Source organism: Muscardinus avellanarius, assembly GCF_963383645.1.
Source record: "Muscardinus avellanarius genome assembly, chromosome: 2".
NCBI lineage: Eukaryota > Metazoa > Chordata > Mammalia > Rodentia > Gliridae > Muscardinus > Muscardinus avellanarius.
The window spans coordinates 16889541-16912039 of NC_137787.1; the positions used below are offsets into that span (position 1 = coordinate 16889541).

Consider the following 22499-nt stretch of genomic DNA (forward strand, 5'->3'; position numbering starts at 1 on the left):
TCCCTGAATATGCTCTACCCTCCTTCCTCAATTCTTTTGCATTTTAAAGAATGTCTTCTTCTAAAACATTCTCAGAGTTCAAAAACCTTTAAACGATGTATTATTTATCTTTCTGGCCACACAGATTCCTTCAGAGTCATTACAATCCATCAACTGTGCATTTGCTGACTTAATCATACGCAGATTGGGTTTTCAGAAGACTGAGGCAGCTGGAAGGGCAAACCCATTAGGGTCTTTCACGTCCATTATCAGAGCGTGGGAGAACTCTGGGAGTCCACTTCTCCCTGGGAGGACTGTGTGGGCCTAATGCTTGTACAGTTTTGGAAGCCTGTTTTTTGTTGTTTATTACTGGAGGTTGAACAAAGAGTCATTCTACCTCCGAGCTACACTCCCAAACCTATTTTATTTTATTTTATTTTATTTATTTTATATTCACTAAGTTTCTAGGCATCTTGCAAAGTTGTAGAGGCTGTCCTGAAACCACAATCCTCCTGTCTCAGACTCTGAGTGAGGCTCTCAGCAACTTAGTGAGACCCTGTTTCCAAATAAAGTATAAAATAGGTCTAGGAGTATATCCCAGATATAGAATAGCCCCTAGGTTCCACCCCCAGTACCACCAGAGAGAGACAGAGAGAGAGACAGAGAGAGACAGAGAGAGAGAGACAGAGAGAGAGAATTCAAATGCTAAAATAAGAGGAAATATTAAATATTCATTTCATTTAGAATTATAGAATAAAAAACCACCACTGCAAAACTCTGTGTGTATGTGGTATTGGGGTTAAACCCAGGGGCAGTCTACCTCTAAGCTTAAACCCGGGCCTTGCTAAGTTACTGCGTTTTGGCATCAAACCTGTTATCATTTTGTCACAGCCTCCCAAGTACTGGGATTACAGGCATCCATCAGAGTCTGGCTGGAAAACATTTAAAGTGGGTAAAATTTAGAAAGATCTCAAAATCCAGAAAAATATCTTTTTTTAATGAATTATCTCTTGGGCATAACCCTCAATAGAAGTATTTGTCTGCAGACTATCTGATTGCCTATTCATGTAACAATGATTTTATCACACTTTATATAGAAAGAAATCAATCTTTTCTCTAATATGATGGACCAAATGATGTTTTGTGTGGTTACTGGGGATCAAACCCAGGACCTTGTGCATGTTAAGCAAGTACTCTACCACTTGGCCACACAGTCGGCAAAACCTTTTGCTACTTAGATCTTTGTATAGAGGTAGCGAGCCTGGAGTCTTAGAAGCTGGGCCTCACTGGCCACAGCGGGTAAGAGCCTACACAGTCTCATCTTTCAGTAGAAGACATGGTTAAACACTTGATGGTGCTACAGACTTTCACCAGTTTTGGCTTTTATTCTCCATAGACATCAAGGCAATCCCTAATGTTAGGTTGGGAACTTGAGTGCCTTTAATATTTCTCAATACTCAGCAGCCTTTATTTTTGGGATTTGTTGCTGTGATAGACACGTCAGAATAAATAATGGTAAGAAAGGCAATACGATCTCAGCTTAAGTTACTCCTATTTGTGGCGTCCAAGAAACTCCTTTCCTTCTCTTCCTTTTCCCTTTTTTTTTTTTCCTCCTCCTTGAACTGGGGATTGAACCCAAGGGCATTCTACCTGAGCTACCCCAACCCTTTTAATATTTTGTTTTGAAATGGAGTATTACTCAGTTGCTAAGAATCTCACTACATTACTGAGGCTGTCCTCAAATCTGTGATCCTCCTGTCTCTGCCTCTCAAGTGCTGAGATTACAGGTATGTGCCACCATGTCCAGTTTATGATTTTCTTTCTTCTTCTTTTTTAACCAAAAGTCTGGTACTTCACTTTTGTGTCTCAGAGAGAAATCCATAGCTCAGTGAGAAAGCGATTTTCTAACTTTAACATACCTTTCCTACCTAGTGAAGTGTTTTTTTATCACATCTGATAAAGAGGCAGGTTTATAACAAGGGAAAAAAGTCTTTAGCAGCAATACAGATTTAATTCCAAGGATCTCAGGCTGCAGAATGATTTTTCAGAGAAAACTACAGAGGCCACCTGATCCAAGGAGAAGAAGCTGTTTTGAAATGGAGCATATTGCTGGTGGGTGCTTAAAGCACAAGTCCTCGAATGGCTCCCAGAGATGAAGGTGGAAATTGTAACCCCTGAGTTTTCCCAGGCAAGGAAATGGCCATGGTCCACTGACTGCATCTCTTTAAAACTTTGGAACGATTTAGATAGGAAATAATAATTTAAAAACGAAGCCCGCAGACGGTGTGGTAAGGAGAAGCTGGTATTTAAATCAACTGCTGAGGAAGTGCCCACATTTCCATTCTGCTCTTCTGCAGGATTGGTATCTGCACGATCTCTCTTGATCACTCATTCCAGGGTTTAGAGTAGACGTCACTGACGGGGGAGTGGAGCTCCGAGGCCGGGCCCTGGGCTCCAAAGCTGGGCAGCACCTGCAGAGAAAAGTCGGCAGAAGAGGATCCTGGAACCTGCCCTGGGCACCAAACTCTGGAAGTTTCCATGGGGACACCTGGGCTCCCTGGCCCCCGTAGCACTTCCTTGATTTCTTTTTCTTTTCCCTTTGCTTTGATCTTACTTGTGTTAATTCACTAGCATGTTATTTAGCATACAAGTCTTATACATGTTTTTATAAATTATCCTGCATATTTAATTTTTAAAATTATTTTATTAGAGCCAGGCGTGGTGGTGCACGCTTGTCATCCCAGCATTTGGGAGGCTGAGACCGAAGGATCGCGGTTCGCGGACAGCCTCAGCTACTTAGTGAGGCCCTCTGCAACTCAGTGAGACTCGGTTTCAAATAAAGAATAAAAAATAGGGCAGGGGGTGTAGCTCGGAGGTCAAATGCCTCTGGGTTCTATCCCCAAACCCGCAAAAAAATAAAATAAAATAATTTTATTGGGTCGGGCATGGTGGCACATGCTTATAATCCCCGCACTTGGGAGGCAGAGACAAGAGGATCACGCAGGTTCGAAGCCAGCCGCACTGGCTTAAGAGACCCTGTTTCCAAATATATATATATATATATATATATATATATATATATATATATATATATATATATATGTCTGGGAGTGTAGCCTGGAGGTAGAAGGGCTTCCAGGAACCCTAGTACCACCAAAAAAAAAAAATTTATTGGTGCATTGTATTCATACATCTTAGTGGAAGGCAAGATGGTGGAGGCATACATGCACACATCATCCAATTAGCCCTTACCCAGTTCCTACCTAAAGGAGGCAAAAAGAATAAGAAAAGAGCAAAGTAGCTGGATTCAAGACCATTTTCTCCAGTCCTTCCACACTAAAGTGCTTTAGTGAGGTTTCTGAGAACATGAACATTCTGAGGGGTGTTTTGATAAGAATGTTATGATTTGGCTCTGAAATCCCTCCCCCCCAGAGCTCTTGGGTTGAAAGCGTGGTATCAATGCAGCAAGGCCTCGCGGCCTGTATCTCCTTGCGCCCATCCTCCCCTACCCTCTTTCTGTGCTCTAGCTGCCGTGAGCTGAGCGGCTTCCTCCCGGCTGCCCTGATGTTTCTGCCTTGGAGCCGGCCAGCCCTAGACTGCACCTCGGAACCCGGTGCCAAATAAACCTCTCTTCCTCTAATTGTTCTCCCAGTATTTTGGTTGGCTGCTGTGATGAAAGGTAAACTAATACCAAGATGGACACCAATCCTGAGTCTGTCTCTAAGATTGAGGACAGATACAAACATTTCCAAAAATCACAAAAGAGACTGGTATAATGCACACCTGTACTGAGTTCACCAAGCTTCACCATTTTCATACATGATGACAATCTGATTTCTCTGTCTCCCACATACATGTATGTATGTGTGTATGTGTGTATGTATGTATGTATGTATGTATTGGTACTGAGGATTGAACCCAGGGGCATTCTACCTCTGAGCTACACCTCTAGCCCTTCTTATTTTTTGTTTTGAAAAAAGGCCTTGCTAGGTCGCTGAGAGTCCCGCTAAGTTGCTGAGGCTGATCTTGAACCTGTGATCCTCCTGTCTCAGCCTCCCAATTCCTGGGATTACCACCCTGCCTGGTTCTACTTTTTAAATGTATTTATTTATCTATTCATTTTGCTGGCATATTTTGAAGCAAAGTTAAGATATTATGCCTTTTTTCCTATAATACTTCAGTATGGCTTATAAGAAACATCTATGGACTTTTTCTATAACTATACTACATTTATTATAATGACACATACAAAGAATTCCTTCCTATCACATAATAGCAAGCTCTAGAGCCCCACCCCATCTGTCTAGGCTCACCAGCTCAAAGGACGGAGCCAGGACACATGCTGATGGACCTTCCTTTCCTCTTTACTTCCTAAAGACCCCTCCCAGACTGGGCCAGTTCTATCTGACCTCCTTGGAACACAAGAGATGCCCCGGTCCCTTTCTTTTTCCAGATGGTTCTCATGCCCCCAACTTTTTTTTTTAACTTTTATTTGCATTTATTTTATTCTGAATTTATTTTTGTGCCATAAATTTTTGTTTCTCCGGTGTCTTCTGGGATATCTTCTTTCGTGCAACCTCCTCTTCAGGCTTCGGAACAGTCTGCTCCTTCTCAGTGAGGGTCATCCCAGTGTGGCAGGGGAGCTCACAACTAGGTTAAGCTGACCCTGTGCTGTGTAAGGACAGTGGCAAGGGTCACGGTAAAGTGGCAAGATTAGGTGCATCATGGGGGTTTTGTTCACCTGGAGATGTTCAATGACCAGAGAATAGACATCTAACCTTAAGTTGCCTTAAGTTTAGCCTGAATTTCTTCATTTTTAAACATGTGCAGCAAAAATTCTGCACTGTTTTGTGCCATGGACCCTGTCATGTCCACTCTTTGGGCAGGCCACACCTACCAACTCCACCACTGAAACACAGGAATGGCACACACTGCTTCTTTAAAAGGACACCTTTCAGATACTTGGTGGATTTTCAGATATGCATACCCTTGATGGCAGGGTAATTCCACCATTGTTCTTAAGATGAACATTAAGATTGGAGCCTCTTGATTTGCATGATTTTGTGGGATTTTCTGGGTCAAGAGAGTAGCAAACCATTTTTACAGGTGACCCCAGGCTGCTTTGAGAAAGAGGATCCTCTCGCTTCTTAGATTCATAGGAGCAGAGCAAATTAGGGGGATGTGACATGACGTGATGCGCGTAGATGGGGCAATACAACGACTTTGGTTTACTGTTTGTGCTATTCCACACTATCTAGTAAACGTGTTGTTTCCCAGGCTCATTTCCCTGGTGCCAGCACAAAAGGATCATGGTTCAACCAACAGTGGGAAACAAGACACCTTCTCTAATACCAGTGTGACACTTCACGCTAGGATTTAAGAACCCTCCATTTCTCTAGACCACAGCAGAAGTGCAAACTTCATTTTGCAAACAGCTCAGCCACTTCCTTTCTACCTTAACAGCCACCTTTGGGGCGGTGAGAGCGTGCTTTGGGGAGGTCAGGATGTGTCCTCTTCCTTTGGTTTCCTTTTCCCCAGGATGGCACCTGGAAGGCGGGCGGAAGGCAAGGAGGAACAAGTGGACCTTGGTGTCCTCTCCTCTGGTGTCTTGTCCACCTTTGCTCTACCTAATGCTGCTCTGCCCTGGCTGCTGGCTCTGGGGTCCACCTGCTTCTTCCTTCTCTCCGCCATGCCCCCACCCCCACCTCCCTAAGGTCTCTGACACATCTCTTCCCTACTAAGGCTCAGAAAGGGCAGTGGCCCTGCTGGAGTGCTTTGGAGAATGAAGAGATTATGGTACACCTCCATCATCATTACACACACATGCAAAATGCCAAGGTCCATCTCAACAACCTGTATGGGGAAGACGGAATGGGGGGAGGGAGTCCACCAAGTGCTGTGTACGTGTGCATCCCTATCACTGTGATACATTATGAGGTGAAACTATAATGCACCAATAAAAGTACATTTAAGAAAAGAGACTACAATAGAGTCCCACACTTTACTGCTTACTGCTTCCTTAAAAAAATTTCCTAGCACACTAGGGATTCCCACTGACCCTTTGTTTTTATTCGGTACCCTCCAGCTGCACCCAAGGATCCGACCTGGTTCTGTCCAGCGCACCCCAACCCGGGAGAATTTGGGAATCTGTGGTGGCACCTGTGTGGGAGGATTACTCCCTACTCCTGTCTTCTCAAGAGCAGCCTGTCTGTGGGGATTGGGATATCCCCAGAGAAACCTCCAGAACTGAGACACCAACCTTCACGCCCTGGAATCGCCTTTAATATGTCCAGAAGTTCCATTGCTCCTGCCCCCTTGTCTACTTCAGGAATCCAGGAAAGCCATTAGGCTGCAAGCTGGAAGAGGTGAGGGGTGGATTCTCCCCTGGAGCTTCCTCAGGGGCTGCAGCCCTGCCTGGCAGCCGAATTGACCCTGTGACCTCCATGTTCTTTATCAGCGCCCTTATCAGGAAATGGAGTAGAATGGCAAAGGAATTGCAAAGCACTGCTGTGAGGACCTGCTAATTCAGAATACAGAAGATACATTTCACATTTCTATCTAGGAAAAAGTGTGTGTGTGTGTGTGTGTGTGTGTGTGTGTGTGTGTGTGTGTGATGCTGGGTACTGAGCCCAGGGGCATTCTAACCTTCAAGCTGCACCCTTAGCCATTTTTGTTTTTTGTTTTGAAACAGGGTCTCACTAAGTTGCTGAAGCTGTCCTCGAACCTGAGATCCTCCCATCTCAGCTTCCCAAGTACTCTCTAGAAAACATTTTAAAAACATGTTTGTGATGCTCTTGCCTGTCTTCCATCTTGATCAGAGTTGGCTCCCCTCAGCTTTGGCGTGTGAATGCTTTCTAGCCCTGGGTGAGTGCCACCCGACACAGAAACCGCCCACAGACCCAGTTCATCTGCCGACTGGCAGGAACTCTGGGGATGAAGGGCCATGGGTTTGTTCAAGGAATGACAAATCTCATTACAAATCACAGGAGCATTTGTTTGTTGGGGTGGCGCTCTGAATAGTTACTGAAAATCTAAAAACCAACTTTTAATAATCCCCGGGAAGCACAGCAAATATTTTTTCTTGCCCAAACTAGAGTCTATGTAGAGAAACACAAAGTAGTGACAAAGTACTGAAACATCCAAAATCCAGTGTGTGGTGGCACACGCCTGCGACCCAGCACTTGGGAGTCTGAGGCAGGAGGAGCACAGGCTCACAGCCGGCCTCGGCAGCTTAGTAGCAAGCCCCTCAGCAATTTAATGAGATCCTGTTTTGTGAGTTTTACTTGAAGAGATCATACATAGGGGATAGCTGGGTTTTAATATTAGTTCCTAAGGAATTCCAGTGTGTTCTTTTTGCGAATCCCCATAAATCAGTCACATTTTAAAAAAAAATAAACTTTTAGCTGGGTGTGGTGGCACACGCTTGTAATCCCTGTGCTTGGGAGGCTGAGACAGGAGTATCGCACAGGTTCGAGGCCAGCCTCCGCTACTTAGGCTCTCGGCAGTTTAGTGAGACCCTGTTTCTAAATAAAATACAAAATAGGTTTGGGAGGATAGCCCAGAGGTAGAAAGCCTCTGGGTTCCACCCCCAGTACCACCAAAATAATAATAATAGTAGTAATAATAATAATAATAATAATAATGATAATAAACTTTTTATCAATATATTACATTGTACCCTAACTGTGTTTTGGATATATGTCCTCCAAAGGCCCAGGTGAGGCTTGGTCACCAGCCAATGGCTCTATTGAGAGATGTTGGAATCCTTAGGAGGCGGGACCTATTGGAAAGAAGTTAGGTCATGGGAGGCGTGCCCTTGGATGGAATATTAGGACTTCAGACCTTCCTCTTCCTCTTTTTTGCTTCCTGGATGCCATGAGGTGAACAGTTAGCCATGTTGCACTGCCTCAACAGGCCCACAAGCAACTGACTCTGGACTGGAACTCCAAAACTACGAGCCAACATGAACCTTTCCTCTTTATAAGTTGATTGCCCCAGACATTTTGTTACAGTAATGCAAACCTGGCTAACACAACCCACAACCACACACAATAACAAAATTAAACTTTATTTTAGGCTAGTTTTATAGTTACAGAAAACTTTTAAAGCTACCCAGTGTTCTCATATATACACCACATTCATTTCTTCCATTATTTTAATCTTACAATAATATGCTCCATTTGTCATAACCAACGAATGCATGCTGATAAGTTATTATTCACTAAGATCCATGTTTTATGCAGAGATCCTTAGTTTATCCCTATTCCAGATCCCCACCAGGATATCACAGCACGTTTACTCTCCCTGTTTCCTCAGGCTCCTTTCGGCTTCTCTTCTAAATCCGTGGTTCCTGGAGGCCAGGTGTCATCCCAGCACTGATGTCTTTTGAAATAGGATTTCAATAAATGTCGAATAGAATTGATCCAGTTTCTATTTAAAATGTCAACTGCATGATGGAATGAAAAACCACTTGCTTCTGAGTGGCATTATCTGCCTATGCATCTAGCTCTCCAACCTGACCAATGAGATTCACTTTGCCCTGATGTTTTACGCAGAGCTTTATTGCAGCTGGCAGATCCTTAATGCACGGTTGGATTCCTAGGTTAGGCCTCTGCCTGCTCCTTTGGTTTGAAATGTTATCCGTGTCTCTACCTTTAAACAGCAGAAGGGTTGGTTGAGAACCATGGTTACCACGGCCTCTCTCACTGGGCATATGTGAGGATGACTGAGATCAGATATAGGAATCCGTACCATTAAACAATGACTGCTCAAAGGGGCTGGACTATTCTTTTTGTGTTATGTGCACGACATACTCAATCCTTACAGTAGGCTTCCTGTGGTTACTACTCTCATCCACTTTACAGTTTGGGAAACAGACATGGGGAAGCTGAGCAACCCATTTCACAAAACAGAAAGGGTGAGGAACAGACCAGGGGCTGGACTCAGGACTGTTCAACTGCACCTTATACAAACACTTGCTCCCTGTGAAGCCCTTTGTGAGACACCTGCTCCCCAAACTCAAACATTCTTCATAGGGTTGATGGAGGGAATATGGACCAAAGATTGCCTGATACCATTTCCTTGGTCTCCCAAAATTAATTCAACAAATAGTGGTGTCTAATATGTTCACAGCATGAGCGGGACTCTTGCAAAGCCAATTGAGACACTGATGTGGATGCTGAGTTCCTCCCTTTTGACTTCACATCTTGGGAAGATGGGAGATGTTTCTGGTTTTGGTTTCACTTTAATCAAGTCTGTGATTTGGGGGTAAGTTCCCTCAACCAGGAGGGATTTTGTTTCCAGGGGACAGTTTTGGTTGTCACACTAGTGAGCTGAGATACTGAGATCAAGTAGATAGAGCCCAGGGGTGTTGCTAAATATTGAGCATGCACTCACAAGGAAAAAATAAAATATCCAGCAAAAATGCTAATAGTGCTCAGAGGGAGAGGCCTGGGTACACGGAGAGACTGTGTGGAGGAGTGAAACTAAAAAGTCTGAAATGTTTTATCCAGATACATGGGAACCCCTGATTCCCAAATGAATGACCAAGCTTCATTACTAACTTCTGACGGTAACACAATGGGCTTTGGGTCCTATGATCCTTTAGGACGGATGCCTGTGGCTTCAGTGACTCAAACTTACACTTTTGAGAAATAACACAGCCCCCGCTGCACCCATGGAATCCCTTACATGACGTTTTTATGGGTCCTAAAATTGAGCAACTGGCCCCAGAATATAATTAGAGATGCTCGGTGCCTCTAGGAATGCCTGCAAACAAGGTAAATTCTAACATTGGTAACCAGATTCTGGCAGTTGCTTATGATCCCAGCCATTAGACTGTATTAGACCAAAAGCTATTCATGGCTCTTTCAAGGAGGGTACAGTGGTACCTACACGACCATGAGCTATAGGAGAAATACCCGCAGCTGAGAAATAATAACTCTGGCAATGTCATTTGCTTGCACCAGACAGGAGTTGGGAGATGTTTCCGGTTTGGGTTTCACTTTAATAAAGTCTGTGACTTGGGGGTAAGTCCCCTCAACCTGGAGGGATTTTGTTTCCAGGGGACAAAATAGGGAGCTGAGCTACTGAGATCACGTGGATAGAGCCCAGGGATGTTGCTGAACATTGAGCACACACAGAGTGGCACTCATAAGGAAAAAAATAAAATATCCAGCAAAAATGCTAATAGTGCTCAGAGGGAGAGACCCGGGTATATGGAGAGACGGTGTCGAGGAGTGAAATTGCAAAATCTTAAATGCCTCATCCAGATACATCCTCTATCCAGACATACTGGCTTTCTGATCTCTTAAGTTAATTCCTCTCACCCCAGTATTGAGAATGGAACCCAGGGACACTTTACCCTGAGCTACATCCCCAGCCCTTTTTATTTTTTATACTGAGACAGATGTCACTTAGTTACCAAGACTGGCCTAGAACTTTAGATCCTTTCTGCGTCAGCCTCCCTAGTTGCTGGGATTACAGGTGTGGCCCACCGCACGAAGCTTAGGTCACCCTTTGGTCCCTTGAGCATGAGGTTGCACATGGTGTGGGACCTGGATGAGCAGGAAGAACACAAGTCCACACCACCCTCCCGTTTCTGTGCTTCTCTTCTCCAAACTGGGATTTCACATTTCCCTGCACCATCATTATGCCTCTTAAACAGCAGAAGCTTGCAGAAGAACCCAGTGTAATAGAGTGCATAAGCACACTATTTCAGTCTCTTCCCAACCATACAGCTGAAGGAGGGAAAGAGGTCAGGAAGCCTTTCACTGTAGTGAACTCTGGGTCACTGGGCAATATCCCAAGGCCAGGGCAGGGCCTCCTGCGGACGCCCCATCCACCTGCCGTCTCTCACCATGGCCACGAGCAGGAAATGAAATGCTTCCGTGAAATTCAGAGCACTCTCTCAAGTCATAATTATGAAATCTGAACTAGGAAACAGAATGTTAGTGTTCTTAAGAAACTTCACTAGAGGACTCTTACACTAAGGGCAACTATCATTCACCATTCAGAATTTTCAAATAAGTGCATTTGCAAGCCGGGAGTGGTGGTGCACACTTGTAATCCCAGGACTTGGGAGGCTGAGATAGGAGGATCGCAGATTCACTGCCAGCCTCAGCTACTTAGGCCCTCTGCAATTTAGTGAGACTGTTTCAAAATAAGAATAAAAAATAGGGCTGGGGGTGTAGCTCAGAGGTAGAATGCCCCTGGGTTCCACCTCCAGTACCACAATAAATAAACAAACAAATAAATAAATAAATAGCAAATATGTATTTTCAAACATCTGAATGTAATAGTTATTTATGACTCCTCTTCTCCACCTTTTGTCTGAACATTGGTGGTTTGCTGGTTTCTCTCTGTCTTTTTTTTTTTTCTTTCGCTTCCTTCTCATCCCTTTATCTTTTCCAAGGGGACTGACTTTCCTGCTAGGAACATCTGGGCATCTCCCCTCCAAAAGTCCCCAAGCCCACCATGCCTGTATCCTACTGAGTGCTCTCCAAAGAAGTCCTGCTCCGTGCTACCTGCCCACTGGGCTTCTATTAGTGTTCATAAAACCAAGGTCTGGCCCATGGCACTCAGAGTTTGGGGCTCTCTACGTTTGTATGCTAAAAATTGAAGCGAGCAACTGAAATAATTGAAGCGAGCAAGTGGCTACCATCAGGCTGAACTTTTGAAAAATCTGTGCACTCCGTAGACAACTTTCCATCCACTCTGCCTCTGTCTGCCTGGGCACTAAAGGAATAGCGACCTGGGACTGCTGTGATGGGGAAACGGCAAGACCCTGCTCCCAGTCTGTCTTCGTGTCCCCCTAAATCTCAGGAAGCAACGTTGAGGGAGAGGGGACTTTTCAGTCCCCAGATTTCCTCCAAACAGCGAAAGGAAAATGTCACCGCTCTGCTTCCGCCCTGAGAGTCGCAGGCCTGCCGGGGCTCTGCTAATAAAAGCGCAAAGCCTAAATGGCTTGGTGATTATTGGCTTTCGCCCTTGGACGGAGAAATGAGATCACGGTTTTCACCGCGGGAAGGAAGGGCTGCTGCCTGGCTGCCGAGGCCGCCGCTTCCCCGCCCTGCGCGGGTCCGCATTACATCACCGGTGAGCTCTTGCTGGTGGGGGGAGACGAGGCTGGTGGGGGGGGGGGACCCAGCCCCAGACTGAGGGGTTTGCGCAGCATGAAACGGAGGGGTGGGGCAGGGGAACTGGGAAAAGCAGGTCGCGGTTTTCCACCACCATCCCTTTGGGGGGTGGCGTGCGCAAGCGATACGCAACATCTTTAAGCAGCTGCACCCCCTCAATGCGTCCCCGCACCCCCCAGCTGCCCTCAACTCCCAATTCCTACAAGACCGGATACCCAAAGCTACCAGAAGAGCTGCCTCGAGGAGGACCGAGGGTGGGGGGGGACCCCAGAGGGGCTCCGGGGCTGGGAGGGACCGAGGCGCCCGCGGGGGTTGGGGTGGGGTGGGGTGGGGTGGGCGGGAGGGGGAGGCAGATGCCGCTGCGCCCCCACCCGGCCCAGCCAGTTGTGTCTCCCCCGCCAGGCGACAGCAGTCGAGGGGGGAGGCGGAGGCGCCTCCTCCCCGCCCCAGCCGAGGCGGCGATGCAGGGGGAGGAAGGCGCCTCACCTTGCCCCCGATGAGGGGCGGATCATGCCATGGCAGCGCCGGCGAGCGACAGCGGCGACCAGAGCCCGAGCAGCAGCCCCGGGAGCCGCGCGGGAGCCCGGGACGGCGGGGACGCGGGGGCCCCCGGCCTCCCTGCGCTGGAGGACTACGAGTGCAAAATCTGCTACAACTACTTTGACGCGGACCGGCGGGCGCCCAAGCTGCTGGCGTGCCTGCACACCTTCTGCCAGGAGTGCCTGAGCCAGCTGCAGCTCCGCGCCGCCGCCGCCAGCGCCGCGCCCGAGCGCGCCCCGCGCCCCCCGCCCTGGCTCGGGCCCCCCGGCGCCATCGCGTGCCCCGTGTGCCGCCACCGCACGCCGCTGCCCGACGGCCGCGTGCACGGGCTGCCCTGCAACACCAAGCTCGCCGAGGCCTGCCCGCGGGCGCTGCGCGCCGCGCACGACCCGCTGCCCCAGGACCGCCTCCCGCCGCTGCCCGAGCGCCGCGCCCCCGCCCCGGCCCCGCCGCCCGCGCCCGCGCTCGCGCCCGCGCCCGCCGCGCCCCCGCCCCGCGCGCGCCCCGGCCTGCGCGCGCCCGGCGCCTACGACAGCTGCCAGAACTGCAAGCGCGCGGCGCTCACCGCGGGCTGCGTGTGCGTGGTCTTCTCCTTCCTGTCCATGGTGGTGCTGCTCTTCACCGGCCTCATCTTCGTCAACCACTACGGCGGCGGCGGCGGCGGGGGCGCGGGCCCCCCCGGGAGCGGGGCGCCCCCTGGCGGCACCCCGGCGGCCGGCACGCCCTCGCCCTCGCCCGTGGGGCCCATCTGCCTGTCGGTGGCCAGCATGCTGGCGCTCTTCTCGGTCGTCGTCACCTGGATCATCTGCTGGCTCAAGTACCGGCCCGAGGGTGCGGCCGCGGGCTCGGCGGGCAGCGCGGGCGGGGGCTCCCGGGCGCGGGCCGCGGCGCCGGGCGGGGCGCGGGGCGGCGACACGTAGCGCGGCCGCTCGGGGGTCGGTCTGCGCAGCCGGAGCACCGGGCTCCAGGCTCCGCGCGATCAAGCTTCTCCTGCCTCCCCCTGCGTCTCCGGGACGCACGGGACGCGCACCCACCCCTCTAGCCAGCGGGCCGCTGCCCAGCCTCGGTTTTCTGCCCCCCTCCGGGGCCTTACACGCCCCGCGCCCTTCGCGCTGGCCCAGAGAGGGAAGCTCAGAAGGCGGGGATGCTGGCGGAGCATCCCTTTGGTCCAGACTGTGCGCCAGGAGTGCGTGGCCATCCCTTCCCAAAGCCCGAGCCTTTGCAGGCAGGAGAAGAAGCCTTTGCAGGCGAGAGGAGAGCGCCCCGGGAGCTCAGCCAACCCTCCCGAAAGCTGGTCGTCTGGCGGCTGGGACCTGAGACTTTATTAAGGGTGCGGGTGCGCGCACACACTTGTCCGCAGCGGCTGCGAATGGACTTGAATTGCCCAAAGGGAAAATGAATGCGATGTAAACGTGAGAAAAAAGGTTTCCTTGCTTCCCGGAGGTCCTGAAAAGGTAGAGACCCTGAGTGCTGGGAGTGATGCACACTCCCTGCCGGATCAGAGAGGTGTGAACGCGGCTCCGGGACCTCCCAACACGCCGCATCTGCGAGCTCAGGGGCAGGTGCGTGGCGCGCATGCGCGTTCGGGGCCCGCGGCCGACTCCATGGCACAGCAGGAGGCGGTGAGCCCCTGGCAGGGATGCCGCAGCCCACCGCCCGGGGTCTGGAGCAGGGCCCAGGAGTCCCGGGTCCTGAAAGCTTGCGGTTGTTTTACTCACGGTCTTACTGCCAGGAAGTCGTTTCATCTGTAACTGGACTCAGGGAGCTTAAAGAGCCTGATCTCCCTTTTTTCAAAACTGACTTACTGTTGCCCCCACCTGGAAGATACTGAGAGCTATTCGTGAAGAATATAAACTACAGGCTTCTCCCCTCCCCTCTTTTTTTTTTCTTAATTTCACTTTCTAAAATAATTTATTTTTTAATATATAAATCTGGAAATGTTTGTGCCTTAAGATTTCCAGATAAGTTGTTTTAAATGATGATATATCTCTCATACCTCCAGTCCAAATACATTTTGAAATTAGAAGCAGAAAATACAGGTGTGTTGGTAATTGTTCAAGATTTTATACTGTGAAATATTTAATGACTTTCAACTGTCTGATAAAATAAAAAATAGTGCCCAAAGATAAAATTAACTTAAGTTTTTCTGCCTTTGACTACAAATATATATATATATATATATACATACATACATACATTATGCATTTATCAGAAAAATATTATTTTGAACTTATCTGCTTACTGTTTCTGGAATCACTGACATGTTCCCATCTGGCCACAGGAGGTAAAGCAAATACACATCTATCTGATTAACTAAAGGAATGAATTAGGATTGAAAAGTTGCAGTGAATTAAATGTCCTTTATAAAGCAGCAAAACGGTGTCGTTAATATGAAAGTATTCTGTATTCCATCTTTTGGAATTTGGAATAAGACAACGTTTTCATGCTTTAAAAACTCAGAGGAGACTGAGGGCGCCCCGTTATTCCTCACACATATATGCAAGCCGTCTGCATGGTACCTTGACACTATTCTATTAACTGACTTTGAATGGAGCCTTCGTATCTATCATAGGAGTGAAGTAATTTATTGGCCATTGGTAAGTGGTCTGGCTGCAATTTAGAAACTACAGTATGGTGTGTTATATGTCTACGTTGTCTTAATAAAACAAGAAATATTTATAGAAAAACCTTACTGTCTGACTTTTATTTCATGGTGAAATGGCTCCAAATTATTTGTGTGACCTTTCTCTTTCTTAAATACATGTTCATATCCGATCCCAGTTTCCCATTTTGAATATGACTGCGCGGGATAACTCACATGTGGGGATGTACATTGCTGAGATGGGCGTTTCATGGCATTAGTTCTAGACCTTAATAGGAGACCCTGAAGGGCCAGTGAGATCTGTTGGGGGATTCTGGAGGGAGAAGCCCCCCCATACACATCTACAACTGTAACACACAGTAAAAGCTAATCCTGTTGTCGCACTTTGTTCCTGGTTTCCGTGAAATGTTTCCAAGTGCCTAATACTAAGAATCACATTTCAAGCCAGGCATGGTGTCACACTCCCATAATCCCAGGACTTGGGAAACAGACAGGAGGATCGCGTGTTCAAGGCTAGCCTCAGGAACTTAGTGAGACCTTCAGCAACTTAGCAACACCTTGTTGCAAAATAAAAGATAAAATAAAAAGGGCTGGTGGTGCAGCTCAAAGAGAATGCCCCTGAGTTTAATCCCCAATACAAAAAAAAAGTATTTATCTTTTAGTCATACTTTGTTTTTTCCAATGTAGAGATTATTTATTTATTTATTTATTTATTTATTTATTTATTTTGAGGTACTGGGGATGGAACCCAGAAGCATTCTACCTCTGAGCTGCACCCCCAGCCCTATTTTTTTGTTGTTGTTCTTTAATTTGAAACAGGGTCACACTGAGCTGCAAGGGGCCTCACTAAGTAGCTGAGGCTGTCCTCAAACTGTGATCTTCCTGTCTCAGCCTCCCAAATGCTGGGATTACAAGCATGTGCCACCACGACCTGCCAGTGTAGAGATTCTTTTTGCAATGTCTTTAAGTTGCACACGTGCAACTACACATGTATGTATGTATGTATGTATGTATGCTGTGTATATGGATATATGATATATATATATATATGCACATTAGTCATGGAACTTGGCTTTGTGGACATAACCATGTGTATATGTGTATACAAACAGGTGTTTGCTATTTCATTGCCTTAAACTGGCAACCCAGAAGTCTGTCTAAAGTTACTTGGGGAACTTGCTTCTTACAGAGTTTATTTATGTTCACAGAAGTACACATATGATGTAATCTAAATGATTCCTCTTAAGTGAAGAATACATCTTTGAATTGCCTCGGTCACCATAAAAGCCACATGTTGCTTCTTTTATGGGTCGCACATGCAAATTTCTTGCAATGAGAAATCTGAGTCAGAATACTTGAAAATCAAGTAGATACATTTAGTAGCTCAGGACTTGAACATGAAGATTCCTTTTTCTTGGCTGACCTTGCTTTATTGAAAATGTCTGACTTCTTCCCAGAAATTGAGTGGCAATATGGAGTGATGAAAACGTGTGTCTGGTTTCCAGTGATTCTCTGGCATTTAAAGGTCCTCTCTCAGCAGGGCGTGGTGGCTCACGCTTGTAATCCCCGTGCTTGGGAGGCGGAGACAGGAGGATCGCGCAGGTTGGAAGCCAGCTGAAGAGACCCTGTTTCCAAATAAAAAAGTACAAAATAGGTCTGGGAGTGTAGCCCGGAGGTAGAAGGGCTTCCAGGAACCCCAGTACCACACACAAAACAATAGGGCTGGGGATGTAGCTTGGGGATAGAGTGCCCTTGGGTCCATTCCCAGTACTGCAAAAAAATTAAAAATAAAGTAAAAAATAAAGGTCTTCTCTCCCCTCCCCTAATGCAGGTTGGATTTAGTCATTCCTATGTCAAGTGGAAAGACTTAAAATGGGAGTTTGAAATACCTGGACTGTGTGTGTGTGTGTGTGTGTGTGTGTGTGTGTGTGTGTGTGTGTGTAGGGGCCTGGGGATGGAACCCAGGAGCTACACCACTGTCCTATATTTTATTCTTCATTTTGAAACAGAGTCTCACTGAGTTGCAAAAAAACCTCACTAAGTAGCTAAGGAGAGGCTCCGGTCTCAGCCTCCCCAATGCTGGGATTACAAGTGTGGGCCAGAATTACATGCCTGGCGTTGGAGTGTCTTTTGAATACATGTGAAGTATTGCAGCCATGAGTTCACTGGCTGAGGGCTCCTGGTGACAGGCATCTCTGCTCAGGGGCTCCGGAGCTCCTTCCCCATAGCTCCGGTTCTGCTGAGGCCCTGGGGCCACAGGTCAGAGAGGCCACCATGCTTCCATACAATGTGAAATTTCAAGTGAAAGACACTCATCATGCTGGTGACTGATTGAACACTCCGTCTTTGAATGTAATATGATTTGGTGAACACCTCTAAAAATACATTTTGGATGTGGGGTGGGAAAACCAGTGTCTGTAGCCAGGAGATGGGGTTTTGAATATTAGGTTTTCTCTTACTTGGAAAGACCTTGGGAAGTCACTGAACCTGTTTAAACCTCAAGCTCCTCATCTGGAAAATGGGGTGGGGGACTCAGTCTCCTCCGCCTCGAGGGATTAGTTGAGGATTTGTAGCATTGAGTGGGAGTGTGGCTAAAAATGCTCTGGAAACTAAAACCCTACATGTATCTATAGTCTTTCCTTCAGATCTTCAAGGATTTAATATAACCTCCCCAGAGAGGGATATTGATCCCGGTTTGGCTTCTTCCTTACACTTATAACTTTGCAGCAGGTGTGTGTGTGTGTGTGTGTGTGTGTGTGTGTGTGTGTGTTCAATTTCCTGCAACCAGAATATAGCAACAGGACAGGAACCTTGTCTGTCTGGTCCTCTACTCTATCCCCAAAGCCTTAACCAGTTCTCAGCACATAGTAAGCAGCTGATAAATACTGTGTTGAGTTAACTGAAGGAAAACTCTGGAATGAATATTGAGGAACTTGGTTTCCCAGACTCACCCAGCCACTCAGTAACTTTTGCCTGAGAGTCTTAGGTAAACCACTACTTTCTGACTTCATAACAATCTTGAAAAGGTAAAAAGAAATTATATATACTATAGAAAGCACTTTTTAAAAAATAAAATTATCAGTATTGCAGCTGAACTCTTACTGCACTTTTATTTAGTGTAGAAAACCACTGGAAAGTCTAAAGCACATTGGGCTTCTGCTCCCAACCATTTTTACATTGTGACTTTTAGGATTCATTTCTGAACACATTTGCACTGTCCTTTTCAAAGCAAGGCATCTGCATCTTTGGGAAAAGCATATGTTGCCATGAATTGTCCCACAATGTGAGAACAAATTCTTTGAAGTCTCATTTATTCGTTGCTGCCTGTTTTACTAACTCTTCAAACTTTGTAACTTTAAAGTACACTTCATAGACTTGTTAATTTCACTCATGCCAGTAAGTGGATAATCCCATTCTTCTGTGATCCAACTGGTACTGTCTAGAATCATTTAATTTCCATTTGTTAATATCTGTATTTTACATTTCTGTTCTAATACAAAGATGATCAAATTCATGTCATGGGCAATGAGCTGCATTCTTTCTAAATATGTATTTGAATCTCTTCCTTTGAATTTATATGTTTTATTGTATATTAGAGTGTGAGTTTGTTAGATAAATAGCCAATACTTACTTCAGTACCTGTCTTCATAGGTGTAAAAAAGTGATTGCAGCCAGGTCTTAGTTTGAAGTTATGTGAATGAATAAAGCATAAAAGAGATTTTATCAGCTGGGCATCGTGGCACACACCTATAATTCTAGCTACTCTAGAAGCTGAGGCAGGAGGATCAAGGCTAGCCTAGTTCAAAGCTAGCCTAGGCAAGTTAGCAGACACAGTCTCAAAATAAAAAGGGCTGGGGATATAGGTCAGTGGTGGTGCCTCACTGGGTTCAATCACCTGTATAGGATGGATATCTTATCTATAATTTGTTGAATCTCTTTGGATTGTCATTATAAGATAAGCTTCCTAGTATATATTATTACTATTGTTCCCTTCTATTAATTTTGATTCAATTTTGAAGACTCAAAATAGGCCAAAGAGAATTAAGTTTTTTCCTTCAATTAATTCACAAGCATCCCCGATTATAAAACACATTTGGAGAAGTAAGCATTCAAAGTCCAATCTCCAAGAACATTCCCTAGGAGCTGAGGAGGATTGTGCATACTTCCTTCAGTAAAAACAGTTGTCTTTGCATGTAAAACTGGATTATCTTTGGTTTAGCAATGCCATGTTTCCATGGAGTCAAGTTGGGGATGTTGAGGTGAGAAAAAAGAGGGTAATATTACAATATTATAAAACACACCATGGCATAAGCAGAAGAGAAAGTATTTAACCATTGGAAAAATAAAACTCTTTCAACAGCTATCATTTCAGAAGCCATGAAATATGTTTTCCCTCAGGTAGTCTGTGGGCACCAACAATGAGTATTCCCCATCACGTGTAACTAACATTTATATTTCTATTGTACGTGCATTTAAAAATATGCAGTGAAACTTGAGAATGAAGAATCAGTTTGCACCTGACCCATAGTTTTGGAGAAGGATTAACTCCCGGTGAGACTTAGGTAGTTTTAGCTTGGGAAAAATTGACTGGCCAGTTCTTCAAGGCAAATGTTTTACCCCCTAGAGACCCATTTCTTATTAAATTCACACACAGCAAATTTCTGATGTGAGCCATTGCTAGCAAATTCCTGATGTTGAGCCACTGCAGAGGCTCTCAACTCAGGTCCCAGGTTAGATTTACCTATAAAAAACACATGGAACTGGGCGTGGTGGCACAGGCATATAATCCCAGTACTTGGGAGACTAAGACAGTAGGATTGCACAGGTTCGAAGCCAGCCTCAGCTACTCAGCGAGGCTGTCAGCAACTCAATGAGACCCTATTTCAAATAAAATTATAAAATAGGTCTGGGAGTGTATCCTGGAGGTAGAAGTTTCCTGGGTTCCATCCCCAGTAACACACACACACACACACACACACACACACACACACACGCGCGCACACACACACGATTCTGAGCACTAGGTTTGTATCCCTTCACACCCGTCTGCGCCCAGAAGGCCACCTGAAATGTCCCTTCCGATGTCACGGGAGACTTTCCTGGTTACTCGCAGAATCCACCACCAAGTCCCCACGTTTCCACTAATTTATCTTTTCGGTTGGGGTCTTGCTGCAAGGTTTAAATGGTATTTGCCCCCTGGGTCCCGGGACTACATGGTCACAACGTGGCACGAGGCTTGGCGCTGACTTCTGATAACTCACTGGACTTGGAAAACCTCACCTGTTTGCGGAGACTGGAGGACATCACCGAAAAGCCATGTAATGCTGCAAGGTACAGGCAGACACCCAGCCCACGGTTAGAAAAATCAGAGCGCACCAAGGATGGACGCAGACATTTACCTAACTTGCCTGGCAATGCACAAGATACAGGGGTGGGGGGGGGACATCCTTTGTTTAAGTAAAGTATAGCCACTTCCAACATCTAAGCTATGACTCCACGTTTCTCAGAAAATAAAACCTGGTGGCATTTAGTTAAAGTGAGATGAAGTAAACAGGTGAGTTTCAATTTAAAAACATTGTAGCCCAACATGGTGATGCACGCTTGTAATCCTAGTACTTGGGAGGCTAAGACAGGAGGATCATGCAGGTTTAAAGCCAGCCTCAGCTACTTAGTGAGGTTCTCAGCAACTTAGTGAGAACCTGTTTCAAAATAAAATATAAAATAGGTCTGGGAGTATAGGTCAGAGGTAGAAAGCCCCTGGGTTCCATCCCCAAAACCTCTCTCTCACACACACACACACACACACACACACACACACACAATATATATATATATATATATATATATATATATATATATCTCAAATTTATCTGCCCAGATGAATGACCTGGGGCACCCTTTAAAAATGCCAGTGTGCCGGGCTGGTAGTGCACGCTTGTAATCTCCACGCTTGGGAGGTAGAGGCAGGAGGATTATGCAGGTTTGAAGCCAACTGCGCTGGCTTAAGAGACCCTGTTTCCAAATTTAAAAAAGTATAAAATAGGTCTGGGAGTGTAACCCAGAGGTAGAAGGGCTTCCAGAAACCCCAGTACCACACACACAAAAAAATGCCAATGCACCTCATTCTCCCCATTCTATTAAAAGTAGTCTTTGAAAGGGTGGGGGCTGAGGTATAGCCTGGAGTCCTAATACTTGAGAGGTTGAGACTGGAGGCTCAAGGTTTTGAGACCAGTATCAGCAAGCAGCCTAAGCAACTTAGACTCTCAATAATTTATTAATAAAAATTCAAAAGGGCTAGGGGTATAGCTTGGACATAGAATGCCCCCTGGGTTCAATCTTCAGTCATCCTCCAAAAAAGTATTTGGGGGCTGCTCACTTGGTGTGTGTGCGTGTGCGTGTGCGTGTGTGTGTGTGTGTGTGTGTGTGTGTTACTGGGGATGGAACCCAGGAAACTTCTACCTCCGGGATACACTCCCAGACCTATTTTAAACGCTAACAGAGCCCTCGCATTCCTTTAAAAGGTCCTTCTGAAAAGTCAGTGTGCAAGCAAGCTGATCCCACGCCCTTGGGTCCAGGTATAAATACATTTGCACTGAGACAGAGGCACCCCTGAATCCATGTGAAGCAGGGGTTACCTCGACTTCTCTACATTTGGGCGCAGAGGCTTGCGTGGCTAGGGTCTGGCAGGGAGTGCAGCACGTCGAGGGCTCACCTGCCCAGCGCAGAAGTCACGGGGCAGCGCTCACTCGTAGAACAGTTGGGATGGATTCTCGCACACCGACCCTGGGACAGACTCTAAGACCTAGGACAGCTGGTTCCCTCTAGACCAGGCCCATGACTTTTAAAGAGTGTCCTGTTTGCAGTCTTTCACCCCAAATTCTCAGCCCAGTTAACAGTGGACTTGGGCTTCGGAAATTCATGTCCCGAGAGAAATCGAAGGCACAAAGACACTGTTACCTGCCTCACTGCCCACGTGGAGGGAACCAGCTTTCTCTGGTCCGATCAGATGGTAGTTGGGGCAGCATCTCTGCCTAGTTGATATTGTTTTATCTTTGTTTGGAACCTGGTCATCAGCCTTCTTACCTCGATTTCAGGGTCCGACAGGTATATTACTTGTGGCCGGATGGTGTATTTAACATCTCTGGATTCCCACGGGCCACTCTTAGATCCCACCAAAAAGCTTGGCCTCTGTTTATTTTAATTTTATTGTCACTGGGGATTGAATCCAAGGTCATCCTACC

At 46.6% G+C, this 22499-nt stretch overlaps 1 protein-coding gene and 1 pseudogene across 2 annotated transcripts; one reads left to right on the plus strand and one right to left on the minus strand.

The window, feature by feature from the left end:
* Positions 1-4393: 4393 nt before the first annotated feature.
* On the minus strand, positions 4394-5077 carry LOC308258911 (large ribosomal subunit protein uL22-like; annotated as a pseudogene). The gene has a single exon. The product of its transcript is annotated as a large ribosomal subunit protein uL22-like (transcript).
* Positions 5078-12631: 7554 nt separating this feature from the next.
* Positions 12632-13576, plus strand: RNF228 (ring finger protein 228; the record flags this gene model as incomplete). Its single annotated transcript, XM_080689134.1, has 1 exon — positions 12632-13576. One exon carries the CDS (start codon positions 12632-12634, stop codon positions 13574-13576), a length of 945 nt encoding a protein of 314 aa, XP_080545260.1.
* Positions 13577-22499: the final 8923 nt, after the last annotated feature.